General features: G+C 35.7%; 1 protein-coding gene across 3 annotated transcripts in view; it reads left to right on the forward strand.

Moving 5' to 3' along the window:
* Positions 1-26,127, forward strand: part of Ctnna2 (catenin alpha 2) — a 1,104,669-nt gene that overhangs the window by 1,020,621 nt on the left and 57,921 nt on the right. For all 3 annotated transcript variants that reach the window (XM_069989104.1, XM_069989103.1, XM_069989105.1), the window contains 2 exons: positions 16,311-16,462; positions 25,012-25,125. In XM_069989104.1, coding sequence (XP_069845205.1) covers positions 16,311-16,462; positions 25,012-25,125 — 266 coding nt within the window. The remainder of the gene's footprint in view (positions 1-16,310; positions 16,463-25,011; positions 25,126-26,127) is intronic.

Below are 26,127 nucleotides of genomic sequence, written 5' to 3' on the forward strand. Positions count from 1 at the left end.
TAGAAACTTGCCCCAGAAATGAAAGCCAAAATGTTAGTTGTAAGGTGGCTGATTGCTCATCAGGATTGCTGGGTACTGTGTTTGTATAGAGTAGACACATGTAGTTTTTGTTTTGTTTTGTTTTGTTTTTTGGGGGGTCCAGTCGTGGAGCCTGAACTCTGGGCCTGGGCGGGGCGCTGTTCCTCAGCTCTTCAGCTCAAGGCTAGCGCTCTACCACTTGAGCCACAGCACCACTTCCGGCTTTTTTCTTTTTTGCTTATGTGGTGCTGAGGAATTGAACCCAGGGCCTCAAGCATGCAAGGCCAGCGCTCTACCACTGAGCCACCTTCCTAGCCCCACATGTAGTTTTGAAAGGACCAAAAATTAGCTTTGTGATAGTGGTTGAATGAGGTTTTGTTTGCTTATCTTATCTAAAAATTAGATTAGATAATAGATCAGTTCTAATGTCAGGGCCTGTGCTAAGAAGTCATGTTGCCTCAAATTATATAAATTATGAATATTATTGATGATTAAATTTCTACTTTTGATTTATGTTTTGTTTTTGAATTGGTCACTTTTCTATATAAGCTTATGCAACTTTGTTTAGGAAGAATAGAGCGGGAAAGTGGATACAAAGGGAAAGTGGTTAGTAAGTAGAATATGACAAAGAGAAAAAAACTGAACAAATGTTCAGGTGTGTTTTTGTGTTTTGTTTTCTAGCCTCACTTACCTGCAAAGTTCTACAGATTTTTTTCTTTGTTCATTAAAAAAATTATTGTATCATGAAAATACTGTACAGAGGGGTTACAACCACATGAGCAAGGTCATGAGTACATTTCTTATCAAGAATTGTTTACTCCTCAAATTCTTATAACAAAAACCATCTAGAGTTATTGCCAGGTATCCTTGAAAGTTTAAGGAGGGGAAATGAATCACTCCACTAAGATGAAGTTGCCCCCCAGTAGGGATAATTTAAACAGAGCAAAATAAAACCTATGTACTACAGACAGGACCCAGTATGGAATGTGCTGTGGAAGTATATTACAAAGAAGTATTTATAAAAGAGCAGAATGCTCAGAGAGCTTTGACTAAACCAGATATTGCTGTCAAAGGAGTTCACAAGCAGGGGTCAGCCCTGTTTAGCCATACAGAAAAGAGCAAGGAGGTGCAGGAGGAGATTATCACTGTATCCCCCTGTTTGCTTTCATTGAGTGGTTACAAAATTGAAAGGTACTCACAGAATAACAAAACCATCTGTTGTTTATTTTGTATGAATTATTTTTCATTCTCAGTAAAGACAAGGTCTGATGTGACAGATACTTCTTTGTGTATTGAAAGTGAATGTTTTAAGAAAATATTTTGTTGTGAAATACTAGTATGCTAGGTGAGCATTGTGTAAACTTTTACGTATGTCTTAAGAAATTAATCTGTGTTGGTGGAACACAAGAAAATGAACCCTAGGATACCTATTAAGTAATATACATGTCATATTTTGGGTGCCTTTTAGTAAAATTTGCATTGTAACTAATTTCCAACAGCTCAGTAGTAAGTACATGCTTGAAGATTTTCAGAGATCTCATTTCCAAACTCAGTTGCTGCAGGAGTCTGAAGGGTGGAGGAGAATGGACTCAGTGATACCATAATTAGATATGCACAGAGAAGATCATTCTTCACTGGATGGATTGTGTTAAAATGTCGGTTTTGTGAATGTGATAGCTGGCGCAGGTTTGTAGCAATATGAATGTTATAGGGTTGGAAGAGCTATGAGATTTTGCCAGACATTGCTTCTCAGTGGTGACAAGAGACCAAAAAAAATTAAAGAAATTATTTAGTTGTTCATTGGATTATTTTAATAGGGTACTTAGCAATCAAACTCAGATCCTCAGATATGCTGGCAAGTACTTTACCATTGATCTATCCTCTTAGCCCCCCTACCCCAAGAACATAGTTTTAAATGAAATTTGCATATACTGATAATTTTGGCTGAAATCTCATTCTTCTGTAGTACATGGGGGCCAAATATGGTATCATTTATATTTTCATCCTCCTTAACCTAAATTTCTTCAAAAAAGCAAGGAGATTTTGGCATAATGTCTGTATAGGTAAATAGGATCATCAAGAAGAAATTATCCAGACTAGAAAGAGTATTATAGATACATTTGGGCCAGTAAAACACTATTGAAGGAATCCAAAATAGGAATTAGTAGAACTCAATTGTTTGACTACTACTTTTAACTTGAACAAATTAGTTAATTAATCTTAGGCCAGGTTTTCTCTTGTATTTTCTGGATCTTTGTCTTTCAAGAATAGTCAATATCCTAAGCTTGGGATGTGTGTAGCACTGTTCTTGGCTTCCTGATCCTTGTACTCAACACAATCACTGCATGAACATCCTTTGTACAAACCTTCTCCACCTGAATGGGTGTTCCATTACTCTCCTGGGAAATCATATCTGTACTGTGCTGATTGTGCTTACTGTAATGTTCTCAGTTTCCTCCTCCTCTACAATATCTATTGACTGGACAAGTCCTTTAATAGCAAAGTCATGTCCCCCAATTAGAGACAACAAAGAACTAAATGTCTCCTGACATTTAGTTGGTCTTTTTCAGTGTAAAGCTGTAAAGCTGTGCTTATAATCAGATTTGGTTCTTAGCAGTAGATATTTCTCTTATATACCCACAGCCTAAGATGACATAGTGTTTAATGTTTATGTATATTTATGAAATTAATATAAAACATTTTATATTAATTTCAAACAAATACTGCACCTTTTTTTTTTCAATTGAAAACCTGCTTACAAAGAACCTGAAGATTGTAGATTAAAATTTTCAGATAGATTTATTTTTCCTTCTACTTTCAACATTTTGAAGGAACAGAATCTGCCAGGTATTTGAGACAGGATTTGTAGACTTGGACTAATTGAGTGAACTCATTCCATTAGACAGGCTTTGGGTGACCTGTTTTATTATAGATGGATTGGAAGGAAATGGTAAGGGAAATATTAATATCTGAAGAAGTTGGTAGAAACAGCTTATTGGGAAGGCCAAAATATTGTAGACTAGAAAGACTGTTACAGTCTAAATCACTTCTCCATGAATGACCTTGAAATGAGATTATGAAAGTAATGAATTTTAACAGGCATTGTAATGTCTGAGGTTTCTCAGTCTGGACATTTTAATATATTTGAAATATAAGTTAATATAACCCTTACTATTGATGTAAAGTATTTTATTTCCCCTTGAATAGTCAAAATGATTGTGATATGAATGAAAATATAGGTTGGTGGCTTTCACATCTATGATTGTAGGAAGTCAGAAGTAAGGGGAAGAATGAGAAAATTATGTAATAGTTTTAAAATAGATGATGTGTATGTAATTATTCATTTTTGTCTGTATGACTGATACATACAGACTTATATGCATCATAAAAAAACTGACTCATAAGTTTTAAAAACATCTGTTTATTCACTTTCTCCTGAAATTGAGTAAAAAATTGGGGGCTTAGAGAACAAACTCATTACTAGTTTACTAGTTTAACAACATTGGCTTTTACATCCCCTTATCTATCCATTCTCCTCCCTCTGCCACTCCCTCCCTCCCCAAACACAACCTGTGTAGCTTGGTAAATGCTGCACATACAGAGGACATCTGTACTGCAGCTGAGGAACCACAAGTTATGGTCCTGGGAGTTTATATAGCAGTTGGTGATCTGCTATCCCTTCCCCTGAGGGCTGAATAGAGATCTTTACCTCTTCATGTAAACAAGTGCCCTGAAGGTCTTGTTACAAATCTCTAGTTGTAACCTTTTGAGAAATAAATCTATGTATTCTACTTTATGCCAGTTTGAAAGGTGAATACATATCACTTGGGGGAAATAAAACTGTTCTCCAGATACTTTAACTCTTTGTTATAACTTCTATTGAGTTGTCAGTCTTAGTTACAACTTTTGTACCAAGTGGATGGTAATTTTTGCTCAGAAATCCCTAATCATGTAGAAACATGAAAATGTTTCTCTACACTGGCTAGTTTGTAAATGATGCTTTCTCCTACAATTTTTAGAAATGATCAGGTTTAGCAGAGAAGGAAAAGAACTCCAGTAATAATATGGTAATGATATCTAGCCTAGTAATGATATCCTGATCAATGCAACAGGGGATGGTGTAAAGTGGACATAGTAAAACTCACAATTACACATTTGTTTGCTATGGATTTGGGGCAACAGACAGAACCAAGTTCACTTTTTTTTCCTGGTTCTCATTTGTCAGTAGAAAATCAAAAGAAAGCACATGAATTTCTGAATCTGCATGAATCACTACAATGGATTCATAATACTGGTACTGATTTGTTCATCTGTATGTACAGCAGCTATGGTAGTGGGAATGGGGATATGGAGCATCCTGTATATTTTGTCTATCAGGCTCAGCACTGGTATTCATAGAAACTGGATGTGTTAATTGCATAACCTGGGAAGGAAGTATAGCTTCATCAGCTCCTCTATAGAGTGAACCTACCACTTCTGTGACAGGTGCTGGAGTCAGGTGCTGATAGTCACTTGAATGCACATGTAATAAATTACTAATCTAGAAACCGTTTAAAGATGTGAAGATCTGAAATACCTAGAGGGTCAGAAATAACCTGTGGACATAATGAGTGGAGGAGTTCTTTATATTCTGGTCAAAATAACCCCAAAATGATATCCCACCTGGCTTGCCATCCCTACTCTACCAACTCTGGTGTTAGCTGACTTCTGTTAGCAAAATCCTCCATGTAACAAGTATAGCCAATCCCACTTCTTGTCCGCATTACTCTCATTGTGTCATTCCTTTGACTCTGACCATATGTTGCCCTGTGTCTCAAATACTGATTATTTGCCATTTTGCCTCTTATTAGTCTTAATGTGTATCTTTTCTGGTAGTCTGTCATGAGCACATCATTCTAACTTTGTGTATTGATTTTAATTTTAACCACTTGAAGGCAAAGACCACCCCTTCATTTCCTCTAAGCTTGATAAGAGTTGAAACTCAAAAGTGTTTATTAATGTAAATGAAAACTATGACATGGTGCTTATTTTGAGGGATTTTACCATATCCTTAAAAACTGCACACTTAATGTCAAAATTAAGATCTTTTAAATCATGAGTAAGAAATTCTTAGCAAGTGTTTTACTATATCTTAATGCAATCTAAGTATTTAAACTGCACAGATGACAAACTCAACTCTTAGCAAACTAGGTTTTGATGAACACTGTAAGCTAACTAAGGCTGTGCACTCAATTCTTTATTCACTCAACTTTCCTCTTAAGTTATAAATTATTTGCGATTATTTTTGAAATGCTTGTTTTAATCTATAAGAAATTCTTCCACGTAAGCACTTTCGTTCCTTGGGTAGAGGATTTTGTGTCTAGACAAGAGTAGATGGATGCTCTCTGACTCTCTAAGGGTTGCTGTCATGAATGGAATTTAGAGTTGCTTTTTTTCCTCCTTCTTCGAGGCAGCCCTTTTTCATCTTTTATCAAACAATTCAGCTCATGGGTTATGTATGGCCTTCCGGAACTTGAATTTGATTTTGATGTTGGAAATGTACATTATAACTTTCCAAACATGATCTTATGAAAATGGCAGCCTTTAGGAACTCCCACAGAGAAAAGAGATGACTGATGTTGATGAATGGAAGCCCAAGGACCCACACAGGGCAGAGGAGATTGGATTAGCCTAAACGGTGATGATGGTTATCTAGAGAGGCAGTAATAGACAAGAACAAGGATCAGACTAATTTGGGCTACTTTGTCCTGGCTCCTGGATTTCAATGTTCCACATTTTTTCCAAATAGTGAAACCTTATCAAAAGATAATATTGTAAACAGACTATACCATTAGCATGGACAGATGATGATTTAAATTAAAAGGCAGATTTACTTAAGATTTATTTTTACACTGCCTCTATACCAGTTTAAAATGCATTTGAAGATGTTTCACTCAAAATTTAAATTCAACAAACTAAGCTAAATAATTAGATTTGCATAAGTTTGAGCTAGGAAATAGTTTTATAAGAATATTAGATTAAGCTGAGAGATTTACTAGAATGAAGGTTTCATCAGAACTGGGAAAATTGGGCTTGAATCTCAATTTCTCTAACATCCTATAAAGTTTTAATTTTTTGAATTTTATTAAGTGATTGCATAAAGAGGTTATAATTCCCTAAATTAGATTAGAAGTACAATGCATCTTGATCAATGTCACCCTTCCCATCATTCTAACTTTTATTTTATAAACATTCTTTTCCTCGTGGATGTGGTGAGGTCACACTGGAACACATTGTTTGACATTGAACATTGCCCTTCTTGGCAACCGAGTTATACAGACATGAGTTTATTAGATATTTCCCTGAGATTGTGTTTCACATGTAATTCCTTATTACATAATGGAACATTGTAATTACCAAGAGCTACAGAAAAATATAAAACTGAGGAAACTCAGTTTTTAGAATAAGGAAAACCAACTTTCAATTTTGAAAATTGACACACTTTTGAGAGTTTTTCTTTCTTATTTTTTAAGCTTCATTCCCTCCCACAAAGACTGCTTTTTTGTTGGCGGTGAATCAGTATGGTTGTACCACCAACTAGCTAAAGGATGCTAGGTGTATTTACCTGTAATGAAAAATGAGTGTTTGGGTAGAGGCCAAAACTGTAGTGTGCCATTGCCTGAAGATCTCTCAGTAAAGATACAGTCAAGGTGTTGAGCAGGGCTGGCATCCTGTCATCAATCTACCTTCAGGCTTACTAAGTGGATAGGAAGGTCATTCTTTCTGGTTTGTTGTTGGGTATAGGGTCACCATTCCTTTCTGCCTGATGACCAAGGGCTCTCGGTTCTTTAACATTGTAGGCTGTTCTATAGATTGGCTCACTACATGGCAACTGGCCTTATTTTCATCTTAATCAAAATAATCACCAAGATAACTATAAAGGACAAACAAGATAGAGACCCACTTCTTTTTATACCTTTGTCAAGAGTGCTGTCCCAGTTCCTTTACAATTTTGTCTGGGTAGAAGGTAGTCATGTACATAATTCACTGTGAGCGATGATACAAGCGTTAATATTCAGGGAGGAACCATTGGCTCCCTCTCTTTCCACATACCCATATTTGCAAATGTATAGGTTGAGAGACATAATGCATAATCAGGAAAGAATTTTAGGATGTCTGACAAATGGACAAAATAGAACACATAGGAACACACTCAATTTCTGGCATGATGACCTTATTTTCTAATGCTATGGCTACCAGACTACAAAAGATCCATTGTATCAAGATGATGCTATGTAGCATGTTGTCAGGGAGGGGGGGAGCAAAAATATGAGAGATAGTACAGAGGGAAAAGCTGAGATTGCTTCAAGGTAATTATAAAAATGGATTGGAGTAGAAGATAGAGTAAGAGAATTATATAGAGAAAAAGTAAATATTGCACATGATTCAAAGATCAAGTTGTACTTTTAAAAGGAAAAATATGAATCCAATAAATGGGAAAAATTCCATTTGACTTTAAGTAAAAATCATTTCTCTACATCTCAGGGAAGCTATATGGCCAACTATGATGAAAGGTATAACCAGGATTAGAGCATGTGTTAGAAATCATGATCATAAGTAAAAAGTTTTGTTCATGCCGTAATTCAGTATTCAAGTCTGCTGGTGATTCAAGAGTCCATTCGCCTTTGTACTTGATCCATATGCAACTACATGTAGTGAAAGGCGTGGGGTTATCATTCACACAGAAATCAGTAGAAAGCATTTCTGAAGTAGAGATCCATATGCTTACATCTTGCTGAGTAGGTGAAATTCCTATCTAAATTTCAGAAATGGTGGTAAACTGAGGATTTTGAAAGATTCTATTGTAGGGATAGGGTTACCCATGAAGGAACTCTTAAAATTTTGATTCATAATCATGCAGTTCTTTGCTAAAATTTTAGCCAACCTCTATGAGTTGTACTCTGTTGTTTTTTTAGTGGGGCTAAAGGTATAGATTTATTCCTGCTTTGATTTGGGTTACTTCCTAAGGGGACATAGGTAATGACTTGGAACTTTATACTCAAGATTCCATTTCACTAATGTGCTGAAGCACACAATCACTGAGGCACACTTAGTGCTTTGTATATGCTGGTCAGACTTTCTTTTTTTCATTTTTTTTGTTGGTCATGGGGTTTGAGCTCTGGACTTTGGCACTGTCATTGTGCTCTTCATATCAAGGCAAGCACTCTACTGCTTGATCCATAGTGACACTTTTTCTTTCTTTCTTTTTGTTTTTGTTTTTTTGGTGGGTCGTGGGGCTTGAACTCTGGGCCTGGGTGCAATCCCTCAGTTCTTCAGCTCAAGGCTTGCTAGTGCTCTATCACTTGAGCAACAGAGCCACTTCCAGTTTTCTAGTGGTTTATTAGAGGTAAGAGTCTCATGGACTTTCTTGCCCGAGCTGGCTTTAAACTGTGATCCTCAGATCTCAACCTCTTGAATAGCTAAGATTATAGGCCTGAGCCACCAGCGCCTAGCTGCTGGTCAGACTTTCTTTTGCCATCACTGCCTCATTTCTCTTCTAGCACCTGATTGTGAGCTACCCGAATTTTTCTTTTGCAATTACCTTGAAGCAATCTCAGCTTTTCCCTCTGTACTATCTCTCATATTTTTGCTCCCCCACTCCCCAACAACATGCTACATAGCATCATCTTGATACAATGGATCTTTTGTAGTCTGGTAGCCATAGCATAAGAAAATAAGGTCATCATGCCAGAAATTGAGTGTGTTCCTATGTGTTCTATTTTGTCCATTTGTCAGACATCCTAAAATTCTTTTCTGATTATGCTACTTGTCATTGAGTCTCTCAACCTATGCATTTGTAAATATGGGTACATGGTAATATAGGCGCTGACAGGGTACCAATGGTTCCTCTGAATATCAATGCTGGTGTCATCCCTCACAATGAATTGTGTACATGACTACCTTCTACCCAGACAATATTGTAACGGAGCTGGGAAAGCTCCTGTGGGGAAGGATGCTTTAGTTGTAGAAATAGTATGAACAATGCTTTACTTGTATAGGGAAAACTGGAATAATGCCAGTGTTCCCTCAAATTAATACTTTCTGACCTTACCTCCTGTGATAATATTACTCTTAATAATTTCCTAATTCCAGTTGCCAAAAGGCTTATGGACTATCTGTAACAGGAAAATATACTGTATCAATGCTTTCACTGAAGGAGCTACAATTCCATTAGTCTTGGTATGTCTTCACTTGTTAGGTTTAATAAAATATTCTTCATCTTATCTATTTATTTCATGTTATTACAAGTATTTCTCTCTCTCAGAAGCTTTGTCTATTTTCTCTGTATTCTGTAATGAAATTTGTGTGAGGAACATAGCTCTCAGAGTGTGGGTTGATTGTACCACCCAAACGGATAACACCTGTGCATGCGGATGTGCCAGTTCAGACTGGATGACTTAGTCAAGAATAGAATTCACAAACTTCTTGCTCAAAAATACTTAGTTCTGAAAACATTCTAAGCACAGATTTATTTGACCACACCAGAAGGCCCACTAATAACTTGGTGTATGACACATGAAACATTCAATAAGACTAATAACTAAGATTGAATGATGGGCAGAAAAAGAGAATGTGAAATGGTAATTCTACTCATTTTTCTCCCAAAAATACTTTGACAAGTTTTCTGAATTCTTTCCCACATCCCAAACTTCTGGTCCTTCTCTTCCCAACTGGATTCTTCTGTATAACAGAAGTCCAGTGAGGGCTTAAAAGATGGTTTCACAATAGCATTCTAAGTAGAGATTGAAAATTGAGGAAGCATTCATCTGTCCAAGGAGAAGGAAGTACATTTCAGTATGAGAGCATACATAATTCATGGGCATGTCAATATGACATGTTTTATCTCCATGTCATATCTGGTGACATAGACATAATTCAATGTAATTGCAGCATTTGAGTGTATGTAAGAATAGGCAGTGAGACAGAACAATGAAGAGGGACAGAAACTATAGGTAAGGAGGAGATGTGATTTGTATTTGCAATTTGATAAGGAGATTTTATAGTTTCCTCTGCTTTACAGCAAATCAATATAGTATTTAAAGCTAGAATATGGACTCTGTAGGAAGTGGCTGATAGTGATGACTGGTTGTTCATCTCTATACCTTTTGGTTAACCTTGGATTTTTTTTTCCTTTACGGTTATCAGCAGTCCAACTTTTACCTTAGTACAACTTTTCCTTCATTTCACTAACTTGCCTGTGCTGTGAAACTTCACCTCTGAAATCTCAGGAGCATTTGTTCTAGAACTGTTTCACCTATGCTTTAGGATGTCAGTTGATGCTAGAATGATACGACCTTGATTTTCATATGCAAACTTAACTGTTTTCATTACTCCTGGAATGTCATCATTTTATGGCAGAGTAAGCAGCATGAATGTAGAAGTATGTTTAGAATCCAAGTTTATTTACAATGTTGATCACCTTTTCCAGGACATAAGCTTTTCAGAACAATTCAGCATTTCTAATAAATAATGGTAAGGAAAGTGCCATTATTGTTTGATGTAACTGAGAAAGTAGAAAGAAGCTCTACTTATGTAATCCTGTATCAGAAACTCTTAATATATAATGTGTGAATCACAAAGGCAAATGCTATGTTTTGTCCTAATTAGTGAAAATCAAGATTTTATATGAAGCAATTTGAGCAAGACTTTAGAAGAATTCATAGTTAAACTAGATACCTTAGGTTCTGTTTAGATAGACCATTGTTCTATAAATTTTTTTTTGTTTCTTTTGCATTTCTAGGGTTGAACTCAGGACATCACACAGGCTTGGCAAGGCATGACACTTGAACTATGCCCCAGCTATGTTTTATAAACTTTTTGTTTTACTGACTTACTGCTCTTGGAAACAGGAGAGTAAAAGTAAACCAGGAAAGAGCAACAACACCAAACTAAAGAGCAATGGCATTTGACCAAGGCTAAAATTAGTATGATATGAATGCTTAAAGGCATAAAGGAAGATGTTCTTACTCTTAACCCCAACCTTTTATTTATTTATTTATTTATTTTTGAAAATTGATGGCATTTCTGTTCTAGTACCTTCACAATGCCAGTAGAAAACACTGTTGTCCACATCAGTGGTCCCTGCCATCTAAATCTGACTAGAGATTTGTACAAACAGAAGGGCCTTCTCCAACTCTGGGTTTTATAGCATCTCTTGTGAAAATGGTTCTTTAGGTTTTAGCTTTTTTTCTCTCTCCCTATGGCACAGAATCAGGTAGTTGGACCAAAATAATTTGTAATCACTGACTTTAATTCTCATTTATTCCTCAAGATAACCTTGCATAGACAAAAAATGGCTAACATACATTTCTTACCCCTTTAGATACAACACAAATTCTTCAAGTTGCTTGAGAAGTATTTATGAGGCCAGGGTCTGGGTAATGGAAACTAGCGAATTCAAACTTCTGGCCGATATTTATTAAGGTAGAATATAAACAAATGTTCACAGTCCAAATATCTGATGGATATGCAATTTAATGCTGTTGATTAAATTGCTTTCTACTAGGTTCTAGGCCTTGTTTTTCCAGAACTCTTTTCTACAAGGAAATAAAACTTGAGTAATCAATTGTTTATTTTTTAAAATATCTGAATTTAAAACGACTCATTTTTATAAATGAGCAAAGACTGACAAAACAGGTGACTTTCCTTTCTTCCTTCCAAGGTAAATATTATTTAAGGAGATATATAGCCTTTTAGAAATAGAAAAAAAGAAAACAACATACATGTGTTTAAATCACAATAAAAGTCTTTGGTGGTGTTTTAAATCACTACAAATAATCTTCTCTTTTCAATTTGCTTTTTGCATTCAAACTTTGGCCTCTGGAGTTACATACTATATTGACTCCAGATAATGATTGCTCCATTTTTCTCTAACACAAGTAAAGGGCTATGGATCTGCATTGAACATCTCATAATGATTTCTTCTGACTTGGAGGATTCACATTAAGGCTGGGGTACAGCATGTTGATGGAATCCTATGAGAGTGGTTATTTTCAATCTCAAATTTTATATAATATTCTTCTTAGCTATAGAAATATAAAACCTAACGAGGCCAGGCGCCTGTGGCTCATGCCTGTAATCCTAGCTACTCATGAGGCTGAGATCTGAGGATCACAGTTCCAAACCAGCCCAGGCAGGAAAGTCTGTGAGACTGTTACCTCCAGTTAACCACCAGAAACCCAGAAGTGGCGCTGTGGCTCAAGTGGTAGAGTGCTAGCCTTGAGCTGAAGATCTCAGGGACAGCGCCCAGGTCTAGAGTTCAAGACCCACAACTGACAAAAACAAGAACATGATACAACACACACACAGACACACACAGAGAGACACACAGACACACAGACACACACACACACACACAACCTAACAAGAGCCCAACTGTAGCCACAGAGACATAAAGACATTCCTGCGACTCCAGTACAAGGTTGCTCAACCTGCTTCTTCATATCTCTTTAGACTAATATTTGGCCACATCACAGATAAAGCCCTGATTCACTGGCTCTGAAATGCTTCCTTTCACTGGGCTTTCTTGTAGTTCTGACCATAATGATGTGTACCCATTTGCACTCCTATTTGGAGAAGTGTTTCCCTTCATGTATAGCTTAATGAGATTGTTGTAATTTGTTTGCAATGATTCCAATAATGATAAAAGTGATACTATATTTTACTCTTGTTATTTTAATGATTATCAGTCAAATCCAGCATCTCCTTGGATAATTATCTGTAATGTGGATTTCTTTTCTGTGAGTTGCATGTGCTGATCCTTTCTCAATTTTTCTGATATTTTTCTCTTATGGTTTGTAGAAATATTTTACATACATGTAAGAACACTATACCTTGTTAGTTATACAATAGGGACAATCTTATACATCCAAGTGCTACCCAATAGTATATAGTATTATATAAATCCATAAAATATGGATGGTCATGATCATGGTAGCTAAGCCAACAGGAAGAATAGAATTAGAATTTTATGCTTAGGAACAAAAGGGATTTGTAATTTTATTTAAGAAAGGTACATATTTCCAGATGCTAAATACATATAAAATATTCTAATACTCAAGGAGCTCAATTTTAATTATCTGAATTTTTTAGTCATGTAAAAAATATGTTATCCAGATAAAGAAATTAAATTGACTAATATTTATTCACTGGTTTTAGAAAGGTAGATTTTTATGTCCCGATAGGCTGATTCATATCTATAATACCAGCTATGTGGGAGTTAAAGATAGAGGGATTATGGTTCCTTCAGGGAAAGGGGAGAGCCTATCTGAAAAACTAAAGATAAAATGGTTAGGCCTTTCAATGGATGAATGGATCAAGAAAATGTGGTATATATACACAGTAGAATTTTGCTGTCTATTAGAAAGATTATGTCACTTGCAAAGAAATGGATGGACCTGGAAAAAAATTATGTTAAACAAAGTAAATCAGGTCCACAAAGACAAAGGATGCATGTTTTCTCTCATAGGGAAGCCAGAACTAATTACTATATGTATAAGTAAACACACTAGGTATGTGTACTAACTAAAATATGGTATTTTTTCAGGATAGAATTCAAACAATGTAATATTTTAGAGAAACTAACAATTTAACAAAATGAATACCAAGAAACTGGTACTTGAAAGATGGAGGTGCAGTCACTGAGAGGGTCACACAATAAAGACAGAAAGCCGAGGAGAAGGAGAATGCATTCATAAAATTCAATGCATACCTTACAAAATTAAGGAAATTGAGGGGATGGGTAGGTTTAGGAGAATGATGAAAGGGGTGGCATTAATCAAGATGCATTTTATCCAGAAACTGATTTGTTGAATGATAATCTCTTTGTATAGCTACTTCAAGATAATACAAATATAATTTACATAAAAAGAAAAATGGGCTAGGGCTTAAATGTTTTGTTTTTGTTTTGTTTTGTTTTTTTTTTTGTTTTTTGGGTCCGGTCATGGGGCCTGAACTCTGGGCCTGGGTGCTGTCCCTCAGCTCTTCAGCTCAAGGCTAGCACTCTACCACTTGAGCTACAGCGCCACTCCCAGCTTTTTTCTTTTTGCTTATGTGGTACTGAGGAATCGAACCCAGGGCCTCATGCATGCAAGGCAAGCACTCTACCACCTTCCCAGCCCCAAGGGCCTAAATATTTAGAGTGCCTACTCAGCAAGCACCAAGATGAGAAATATAGAAATATATTTTTTGAAATTTTTATTTTACTGTTCATTAACATGATAGTCATATACCTTTATGGTCCATAATGTCATGTTTTGATACTGATATCAATATTGTAATGATACATCAGCATAATTTGCAACAACCTATTCTCAGATTTTTATTTTATTGTAAAGATGCTGTACAGGGGGGTTACACTTACATGAGTAAGGCAATGAGTACATTTCTTGTGGAACATTGTTACTCCCTCCCTTGTTCTCCAACTATCCCTTCCCTCCCCCACTTCCCTCACTCCTCCCCTGCCCCAAAGTTGTAAAGTTCATTTCCAATATACTTGTGGTATCATTGTTGCAATGGGTCATCCTGTGTCCTTGTGTCAGCATTTTGTTATTCCCTTTCCCCTCCCCGAATTAGACAGATATATATACAAGATCCAAGGTAACAAAATCAAATACAATGACAACAGGGGATATACCAGGGATATACAACAGGGAATAACATACAGAGGAAACAAAAAAATCACATAGTGTATTAAAAACAGCACAACAAAGAAAGAACTCTTAAATGCAGTTCAAAAGCCCAAATGAAAATTTCAAATAGTTGAAAAACAAATCACAATTCAGCCACAGAAGAAAGATCACCCCATGTTTTTTGTTGTTGTTGTTGTTGGTCTTGGGACCTCAACTCTGGGCCTGAGCACTGTCCCTCATCTCTTCAGCTAAAGACTAGAGCTCTACCACTTGAACCACAGTGCCACTTCAGGCTTTTTCTGCTTATGTAGTTCTGAGGAATCAAACCCAGGGCCTCATGCATGCAAGGCAAGCACTCTACCACTGAGCCAGTTTCCCAGCCCTACATGTCTGGTTTTGATAGGTTCTGTTAAAGAGTAGTTTCTCTTTGTCCTCTAACTGTCATTTCCTCATTTTCTCTAACCTTCTTCCTTTTTTTTAAGGATGTTTGACTTTTCCTGGTAGAACTATACTTTTCTAGGAATATTTTCACTTTAATATGCTGACCCTAGAGAGAGAAGTAATTTAGCAGAGTTTCTAACATCAGGGATTAAAGTAGATGTTAAAAATACCCACTGAGGATGAAAAGGAGCATAAAGATGAATCAGGCATGAAAATTCAGAAAGGGAAGTAGATGATTTTTTTCATTTTATTGTCCTTATAAATAAAATGAATTATATATTTTTGATTTTCCTTTGCCATAGGATTTGGCTGTTAAAAAGAACAGCAGAGAAAATTGAATTACAGTTTTCAAGAACCCGTGAAACAGCAGCATTTTCTAAGTAGTCAGTGGAAATATTTCAGACATTCCGCTGGTTATTTTCCACCAACATCCAGCAGGTATACAGGTGTCCTGGTGAGAAGAAAGAGGTGTCAGCACTGTACATTCTTTAATTTGCTTGTTCTTTTATATCAATGTGATCTGGTGAAATGGAACAACTTATCTTTGAGCTCATTGGCCTTCTCTCTACTTAGGTCTTTCTTGTGAATGAATAACCACTGATTGTCCTCTTTCCTTTTCTAGAGTCCAACTTCTATCTCCGTTCTCCCCAATTACTGCATTTCTGGCAAAAGTGAACTGGCCTGTGCACCGAAGTGGTTAAAGACCTACTATATACTAACTATGACTTTTCATTTCTAATTAATTAATTGTTGATACTTTCTAAAGTTTAGTCCCATACAATACTTTTGTGTTTCATTGAACTTTTTTTTTTACTTCTACTGGATCCTAGGATTGAGATTTCATTATATTTCATAAACAAAAAAGTGGGGTTAGACGGGTTGAGAAAATTTGGCCAATGTTTTTCAGTTGGTAACTAGCAGAACTGTAAGTCAGCTCAGGTTAGTATAACATAAAATCTATACCGTTAAGCTATGCTACATTATTTTACAGGGGTTTCATAAGTTTTTGTTTTTGCAAACCATCCCTAGACATGATGTAGGAGCTCATATCTCCTTCTGATGGAAGTGGCACAAAGACCAGCAAGTTGAGTTAAACTCAGCTACCAATGTTGACCAAGGGCTGGAGTAAGAAAGCATGAGAGAAAACTGCCTAATACACTTTTCCCCCTGTGTTTAACCCAGTGATGCCACGCTTTGCTGAACAAGTCGAGGTTGCTATTGAGGCTCTGAGCGCCAACATCCCCCAACCATTTGAGGAGAATGAGTTCATCGATGCCTCTCGCCTGGTGTATGACGGTGTTCGGGACATCAGAAAAGCTGTGCTGATGATCAGGGTAGGTGAGGCCTCTACAGCTCAGAGCTGAACAGAACTGCTGTAAGGGACACCGAACAGTTAACTGTCTTCATTTTTAAAAATTCATGTTGTTTGGTAAGATATTTGGCTCCTTCTATAGTCAGACAGAGTTGTCTTTTTATGTATAAAAAGATGATTGAGCTTAATGGGCTCAGATTAGCCCTGAAAATCATGAAATTTGATGCCCTGTCTGCTTCTTGCACACATTGTTCCTAAGTTACATACAGATTTAGGGTAAGTTACCTTTTGTGCCTGTTGCTGAATAAGAAATTTCCTACCTGGATCATCAAATAATCATGAGCTGGAATGAAGATTAATCCTCTTAGTAGCCTTCGTATAATAGTATTATTAATAAAAATACATTCTCATTGTAAAAATGAATTCTGGCATTATAAATAAGGTTAGATAGCTTTTCATCACCCACCTCACTACTTCCCAACCTCAGACTTCTGTTGTCAGATATGTGTGAATTTTCCAAATCATCATATAAGTAATTACATATAGATACAGACCTAGAAGATATGCATTGTAGTTGATACTCAAATTTTTATTGTATCATTTGCCACTTATTCACCAATTATATCCCTTCATCTATCTCTGAGATATAGGGCTTACCTACTTCCATTTAATTGCTGTACAGCATTCCATTGAATGAAATTTTTCACTCAATTTTTTCACCTTACCAAGAGTTTAGCCTAGTAGTAACATTCAAAACAATTTTACCATCCACAGAGCGCTTTCTTCAAATAAACTACATAGGCAGGAGCACAGTTGAAAACACAAATATATTTATGGCTATTATGACTGAAGCAGAGAAAGGCTTCTGCTCTGTCGATTTCAGAAACATATCCAGTGGAGATGTAAGGGGACCCATGCTTTGAATTTCAAACATTTTAGTATATACTATAAAAGAGTTTAGAAATTTTAGTACATCCTATCAAATAAAAATGAAGTTAATTTTAACTATAATATTTTATTTAGCCAAATGTGTCCATAATATTATCACTTCAGCATGTTATACTGGTGACATTTAAAACACCCACTAGCTCTATAGACCCCATGGCTGTGATCCTGGTTGGAGCATTTCTGTGCTGTATCCTTATCTACACCTTGGACAGTTGTTTCTGAGAATGGTCACTGAATCCCTCCCTCCACAGGCATCTGATGAGTGCACTTACAAAAACTGCTGAGTAATGATTGAGCATCTAAACCAAAGCTTCTCCTAACAACCAAACAATACTGTAACACATGTACAGTCATCTTGCTCATTGCATATATGTATATAGTCTTTCAAGTATTCCAGAAGTATTTGTGAAGTATGTATCACTGGAAAATATGTCTTGAGTTCTTTGAGGATTTCATATGCGGTGTTGATTTTCCACTGAATCCTGGTGTACTTGAGTCCATTCAATCTGGTATAAGTCTTCCTTGACTATGGCAGCCACAATACAATAGAATGCTTCTGCAGTGATGCCAACAGCCTTGAGCAGAGCACCACCGAAAGAGTCTCTATCTTGTGCTCTTTATTGACAAGCACATTCATGCAGAACCATCCACCAAATCCTCCACTTGAGAGGACAAATTTTCATTTACCTTGAAGTCAGTTTAACACTCTTCACATCACACCAAAGTCTTCCATGACAGTTTCACAACATTTGATAAATTGTACAGCGTACTACTAATTATACTTTTAAAATGTAGAGTTCTACCTCGGAATCTGGGAGCTATGATCTCCTTGCTTCCTTGTCCTTTTAACTTGAACCATTTTGTATCTGTAAATCTCTGACTACTTTAAAGGCATGGCTGAAATGTTCTCTCCTCATTACATTTACCCTTCAACTACACTATGCTTTAAGGAAATATAACTAATTCTGTTTGTGATAGTATCATATTATACTATTTTCTTTTATGTCTATTAGTTTTTTGGGCTATGAGATTTTGGAAAGGAATTAATGTTGCTCCTCTTTTCCCCTTTATTATGATACTTTGTCATACAGCCTAATAGTGTGTGTGTGAGAGAGAGAGGGGGGGGGAGGGAGGGAGAGAGAGGGAGAGAGAGAAGAGAAGGGAAGGAGAGAGTAAGGGAGAGGGAGAAGAAGGAAGAAGTAATGAAGGAAGAGAGGGAGATATCTCATTAGATTGGAAGATGACAGAGAGAAGGGAGCTGAGAATTAGAGGAGGAAAAGAAAGGATAGACAGAATCTTAAACACATAATAAATTGGATAATTTCTCCCATTACACACTAACTTGTGAAATAAGGTAATAGACCATGAGCATTATGCTTTCAAAGCATTTGGCGACACCTCACTATAATCCTCAAGACATATTCCCTCTTTGCCATTTTTCTGCTTTGTTAGCCTTCATAATTTTGTGACAGCCACTTATCTGAGAGGCTGAGGAAGTTTATAGTGATCATTCATTTATTCATTCATGAGATGTAAAAAACCCACAATTTTAGATAAAATGCCATATCATTGTCACATGAAGTGTCATTCCTCTATCTCAACATTTCAAATGATTTGATCACATGGGCTTCACACCACTTAGAACTAAGGAAGAGAGAAATGTACAGTATGTATAAACTATTTAAAAAATCCTCATCTATTTGGTACCCAAGTGGTTTCATTTTGTACTTAAATAATTTCTTTTTGTGACTATAATAATTAAATGTACAGTACTTAACAGATTCCTTTGTATGGGCAAGAGAGATTATAAAACAAGTAGGGGGTGCTTTTGTCCCAGTAAACCTGAATGTGCCTCTACCAAAGTGTTGATTATATTGAATAGAAAGAAGCTCTGTTAAAAAAAAAAAAAGATAGCATGGGGCCTGGTGTTGGTGGCTCATGCCTGCAATCCTAGCTACTCAGAAGGCTGAGATCTGAGTTTTGCTGTTTGAAGCTAGCCTGTGTAGGAAAGTCAATGAGATTCTTATCTCCAATTAAGCACCATAAAGCCAGATGTGGAGCTGTGGCTCAAGTAGTAAAAGTGCTATCCTTGAGCAAAAAATCCCAAAAGCTTATGGACAGCACCTAGGCCCTGAGTTCAAGCCTCAGGATATATGTGTGCATGCGCGCGCGTACACACACACACACACACACACACACACACACACACGCACACACACACACACACACAAACACACACACACGGGAAACATACACACACACACACACACACAGGAAAGAACCTTGAAAAGTTAAATTTTCCATCACCTATACTCTTGGCAATTAATACATACTAAATGGTGATGCTGGCATCTGAGAGGTACAGGAAAGCTCTAGGAAACCCTCTGCTGTAGAAAAAGCATGCCCATCCTGGGTTCCATACTTACCTTTTGGGACTCCACTTTTATGTCTGAGCCACTTTTATCCCCTTCCACTTCATGAAGCTATTTTTTTATTTGCTTCTTGATGAGGTTTGTCTTCTCTGTCATATATATATATATATATATATATATACACATATATATACACATACACATGTATATTTATATTTATGATTATATATTGATATTATATAATTATATTACACATTACATACTATATAGTGATATATATTGTGATATATATTATGTATTATATAATTATATTACATATTATATAATATATAATGATTTTATATGATTATGTTATAATTATAAAATATATTATGGTAGATCAACATACATCAATTCTCCCCATTTCCAGTAACTATGTTGTAATATATTCTGTGTCATAAGTAAATTAGTGAATTCTGATCTGCTATTCCTGAGGGACATAGAGTGAGGCCGATTAACACATATGAGGCCTTGTTTCATGATTTTATTAGAGACACCTTTCTTAATATGTATTGTTGAACTGAAGTCACAGGAACCAGTACCAACTCATATGCAAACAAAGCTCATTCAACACAGATGTTTCTCTGTAAAGCACATTGCAGCCTACTTACAACCAGGGAACAATGCAGAAATATTCAGATGGGGAACATTTTAAGCCAAGAAATCACCAACCAAAAGCATAAAAAATGTGGTACTAAATAGTATGGCACTAAAAATGTGACATTAAATCCTTGTTTCACAAGGAGGGTTTCAATGGGAAGGTAGAGTATTGTGTGGTTGACCTTAGTGGGAAAATATGTACTTGGGTAACTCTTTATTTTCCTACACTTCCATATCTACAAAAGCATCATCATTATTCTTTTTGGGAGGATTACACATAAAATTTGGTGAGAAGGCACATTCACAAACATGGCATCTGCAAGTCATGGTATAGGCCTAAATACAAAGTGTTAATAATATGGAGAGTGGGTAGGATAGTTGGTACTAATAATAATATCATGGTGCCAAGAGAGGTGCATTCTACAAAACAATAGCTATTCCCCAGAAAAGAAGTATTGAAAGGGAAAAGTCTACAGTGAATATCTACACTAATCATTGGTAATTGGTTTCCTTTAATCTGGTTAGTTGTGATGCTTTCAATGGGAGGAAAGGAAATAATGTGTCCTGGGACAGGATTTGAGTAAAAATCTCTTTTAACTGAATTTCACATGTGTCAAACTGTGTATCAGTGTACTCTGGAACACTGAAAAGGTATTTTAGAATTTTGAGAATAATATATAGACATGGCTTAGCTTGTATATGATATGTTAACTAGGAGAAAATTAAGCATTAAGATGGTACATTTTTTATATTTTTATTGTAAAAATACTGTACCGAGGGGTTACAGTTACATGAGTAAGGTAATAAGTACATTTCCTATTGAGTATTGTTACCTCCTTTTTTGTTTTTCCCCTACCATCCCTTCCCTCCCTACCTCCACAACTTCTCCCTCCCCCACACTCGAAGTTGTAAAGTTCATTTTCAACATAGTGTATTGTATACCTCATTGTTACAATAGGTCAACCTGTATCCTTATTTTAGCATTTTGTTATTTTCCTTCCCCTCCCCAAATTAGAAAACTGTATATACAAGATGAGTATACAATGTACTTGTGAAGCTCATGAAATTCCTGACCAAAAAAAATCTAAATTTTTCATGTCTATTTAGATTACAAGGCTTGAGGCACAGTGAAATATTAGGTTAAAAACTGGATGTTGATTGGACTAATGTGATTAACCAATAGGGCTATTAGAAATTTTTTATTTTTGCTTTTTTAGAGATCATGAAAATGATAGCAAGCAGGAAAGTTTGGAATTTATATCTTAACTGTCAGTCATCTGTACGTTCATTTTTTATGTATCTCAATTTCCAAAATGGAAGGTAGAGAAAAATACTAGCAAAGATAATTAAGGGCTATCATTCATCTACCACTTAGTGGGCTCCTAAGAAATATTTCTTTTCTACATCCTGCTGAGATGAAGTTTATAAAAATCAATGAAACAATTCATTTTATATCTCAATAATATTATCAAAGTTGCAGAGGTTAGAGTCAAATTATTTATAATCACTAGCAAATGAAGTATTGAAAGGACTTGAGAGAAAAACTTTTGCTTATCCTAAATCATCATTATCCAACTAATCAGAATGGTCCTATAAAGGTCTTGGTTTTCTTTGCTGATCTAGATTAGTTTAGAATTTAGGACAATTTAAGAAATGGTAATTTAACCTTGGACATTCTTTTCACTAATGTTTGTTGGATGCTTGCGAGATGTTCCTCACTGTTAGACCTACCCTGCATATAGAATAAACAAGGTTTGATAAAGTTCATAATTATCAAAAACTTTATATTCTTCTGGCATATATTGAGAATAAACAAATTTAGATAATGTCAAATGTTGTTCATGGAGACCAGTGTAAAGGAGATGAATTTAGAAAATGACAACAGGATAAGGAGACAGATGGATTTATATGCAATTATCAAGCTATACATGCACAGAACTATTCATGTGACTGGATGGCATAGATTTGCTTCATGCTGAGGATATATGAAAATACTTTTAACTTTTCCATTTGCCTGATAATATTTGTGATACTTTAGACCACGGGTTCTGTAAAATTCAACGTATTCCCTGAGTATGTCACTGGCTAAGTGTGACACTGTGGAAAATTTGCTTAACACCTCTAAGCCTGTATGTTCATCTATAAAATAAGGATTAAATTTAATTCATTAAGTTATTTTAAGATTGAATCCTTTTGTTTTAGATTTAAGTCCCATAGTAGATGGCAAATAAGAACACTGTTGTTACTGCCAATGTTTGTTGTTTTAGGTATTATGCTTTATTAAACATGCTAATTATCACTATCATTTATACAGTTCATTCTTATAGTGCACAAAGCATTTTCATTTGCATCTGTGTTTAAGAGTCCTGTGAGGCAGGCAGAATAAATAGTGATTAAAATCTCCATTTTATTAGTGAGAAAGCAGCAACAAAAAACAAGTAACTTGCCAAAGACATATAGCCTGTGAGTTTCAGAGCTAGGCCAAAATCACCCTTGAGTGCCCATCCAGATTATAATTATTTTCATTTAAATCACTTTCTTTCTTGCTTGTAGGTCTTGGGCTAATTTCTTGAATAAATGCTCATCATCATTAGCTTTGTGTTGCCAGTTTGGGTTTGTCAGTGACTTATCTACCAAATGCACAGATAACTGAAATGTTAGGACACAGTACTGTAGGTCCTGTTATAGTCTCCTTTTTTTCCATTGAGTGAGGAAGGTTTTTATTTTATTTCTCTCTTTCAAGAAATAATGATGAAAAGTGCTTGCAATCTTGTTATCTCATCTGTCAGCAGAATTTACCAATTTGCTGTAATTGTTTCTCAACACATTCCAAAAGAGTGAGGAATGATCAAAGAACATTGCCTCTGTCCACAATGACAGTACAACCAGTTATTGGAACCAGCTCCTATCCATCCCACTCCTGCTTTAATGAATGCATTATGGGACAAAAACCTTTCTCCTCCCATTCTGTTAATATTGCTATAAAAGAAAATAGAACATCTGTAGATAAATGAGGGGACGTTAGTAAGGTTAGTGGTGCTAAATCTGAAAGTACTATGCCAAAACATGGAAAATTACTAGGCATGATGTGATATTGGCATGAAAGACCCTATTTTATGCTTGTCTGACCAATCTCAAGGCTTCATCAATAACCACACTTGATGAATTATACTGAGGTAGCCAAAAAAATTCAGAGGAATAAAATGGTGCCCTTTGTATGAGAAAAGGACAACTGCTCCATCAGAATAGCTTGTGTTCTACTCTTTTAAAACAAGAAAATTGCCAAGAGACAGCTTGAGGAGTAAGTTGAGAGATCTAACACTGCCCCATCTCACTGGTGCCCATTTCTTCTTGGGAACCCCCTCCTCATCTTCCAAATTCGTCATCATCATAAAGTGATCGAGGACACTCTATGACTTGCTTGACTGAGATAGCTTTGTGTCATTTTGAAGTCAAACACATTTCAGTTTTCCTACTGTAAAATGGAGCCCACATGAGTACTAAGAAACCCTCTTGAGTTATTGTTGTGCAGGGACTTAGAGAAACAGTGAAGGTATGTGGCAGTATTGCTGCCATTAGAGATGGGAAGGATTTTTGTTGCTTGGCTAATGAACTCATTCTTATCTTTCCTCAACACAAGCTTAGTAGATTGAGAGGGTCTTAATCTAATTATGCCGTTTATAGCTTCAGTTCTCTCCTAATTGGTAATGTGCAGAAACAACAACAATGGAGAGATTTGTGTTTGGAGTCGAACATCCTAGAACCATTTAGCTATAAGTTCTGTTACTAACTCAGAGACATATAGTACCTGCCTAATTTCTTTGAATTTTGATTTTTCTCATCTGTGAATAGGAAATTATCCTTGTTTCCCTGGGCTGGTTTAAACAAAATAGATATTATGGATAAAGAGTTACTTAGCACTTAATAAGTATCAGTAGTTCACTTAAAAACAATTGTTAAAAGAATTTCAAAATTGTAAACAATATGATGTTAAGCATTTTAAGGATGTTTTCTATGTGTAAGACTCTATGTAGGAAATACATATTTTAATATTCACAACAATCACAATCAATTGACATTGGAGGTGTTAAAACTCAGCTATTACAAAAGTTTGCACATGTTCACACAAAGGTTCATACTCAGGCAGCGTTGACTATAGACTATATTGTAAGCTTTACACCTAATAGATTAGTGATATTTCATCAGGTACACTCATTGATGTCTTGCTTATTGAGAATAGAATGGAAAGAAATCAAAAGCAACATTATAGGCAGACTACATGTTTGTTGACAGTATTTATTTTCTACCTTACAGTAGACTTGCATAGGTGGAGAGCAAATAAAAGTACAATTTTCCTTAACATCAGAAATCACATTATGTCACAGGAGTCCCACTTAGACTTGTTATACCCTCTGACAGAAATAATAAAAAAATTATTTCCTTAAAACAGGTAAATTAGGGCAGCCAATCTTTATGATTTTCCTGTCCTGTATCTACCCACAATTATGTTACTTGTCAAATGGAAACCTATGCAATGCAGTGTGTGAATAAGAATAAATATGATCCATTTAAAACATAATTTTAAAACATTTCTTTTCCTCTTCATACTTAGACTCCAGAAGAACTGGAAGATGATTCTGACTTTGAGCAGGAAGATTATGATGTACGTAGCCGGACAAGTGTTCAGACTGAAGATGACCAGCTCATTGCAGGGCAGAGTGCACGGGTAAGAAGACATGCAGATTTTAGTTGACTATGGAGTGGCCAAGTTCACATAAAAGGTTGGAGAATGTTCTGATTTCCAGAGAATAAGACTTCAGACATTCATGTCTTAGAAATCTTGTCTGAGGTTGCAATGTACATTTTACCCAGTGGATTATCCATTACTGCTCTTGGTCCCATCTAATTTTTCTTTTTGTCACCTGAAACAGAATGGCTGTATCAAAACAAACTCTAATATGTATAAGAGATTGTATGGCAATTAGGTCATGATTAGATAAAGAAATAGGAGCTCTTAAGTTCTCAAAATTTCTATTGCATAGTCATTATTATCCTGATTCAACTCTTAGTTTGTTATAAAGCCCAAATGCAAATGGAGACCCAGAATGCTACTTTATTGACTAGGCTATTGCTTATGAGATATTCAAGACTACAAGGTTCAAGGCCATTGTTACCTACATTGTCAGAACACATCTTCTGCCATATTATAGGAAAATATATTATAGAAGCATAATAGAAATATGCTGATTTAAGGGCTGGAGTAGGAAGAAACTCAAAGTACAAACTTTGTCTGCCAAATCTCTGAATACTCTATAGCACTGTCCACTAAAATAAGTGGAATTAGATCAATGAGATTAGTTGTATTGACTACACAGTAAATTTGGTAATAGAAGCAAGTTGTGAGCAGTGAAGTCCTTAGAAATTGTATAAGAGAGTGATATGTCCTTCTCTTTGAAGTATCAATTTCTGTCAAATAAAAACAATCAAATTATAGTACAATGGAGAATTAAATATTCTAATTTTTGTTAACTTTTACTTAGGAATTACATATTCTAATTCTCTGTTGAACTTAAGAAAATATTATGAATTAAAGTATGAAGTTGAGAGAGAAATGACAAATGAATTACTGTAGATAAGAGATAGAAAATTCCAGAAAGTTCATACTGCCTTAGAAATTATGAAAGAAAATAAGGAAGCAATCAATCAGATGTTATAATAAAAAGCACTC

The sequence above is a fragment of the Dipodomys merriami genome, unplaced genomic scaffold (genome assembly GCF_024711535.1).
Source record: "Dipodomys merriami isolate MVZ:Mamm:240054 unplaced genomic scaffold, mDipMer1.0.p SCAF_37, whole genome shotgun sequence".
Taxonomy (NCBI): domain Eukaryota; kingdom Metazoa; phylum Chordata; class Mammalia; order Rodentia; family Heteromyidae; genus Dipodomys; species Dipodomys merriami.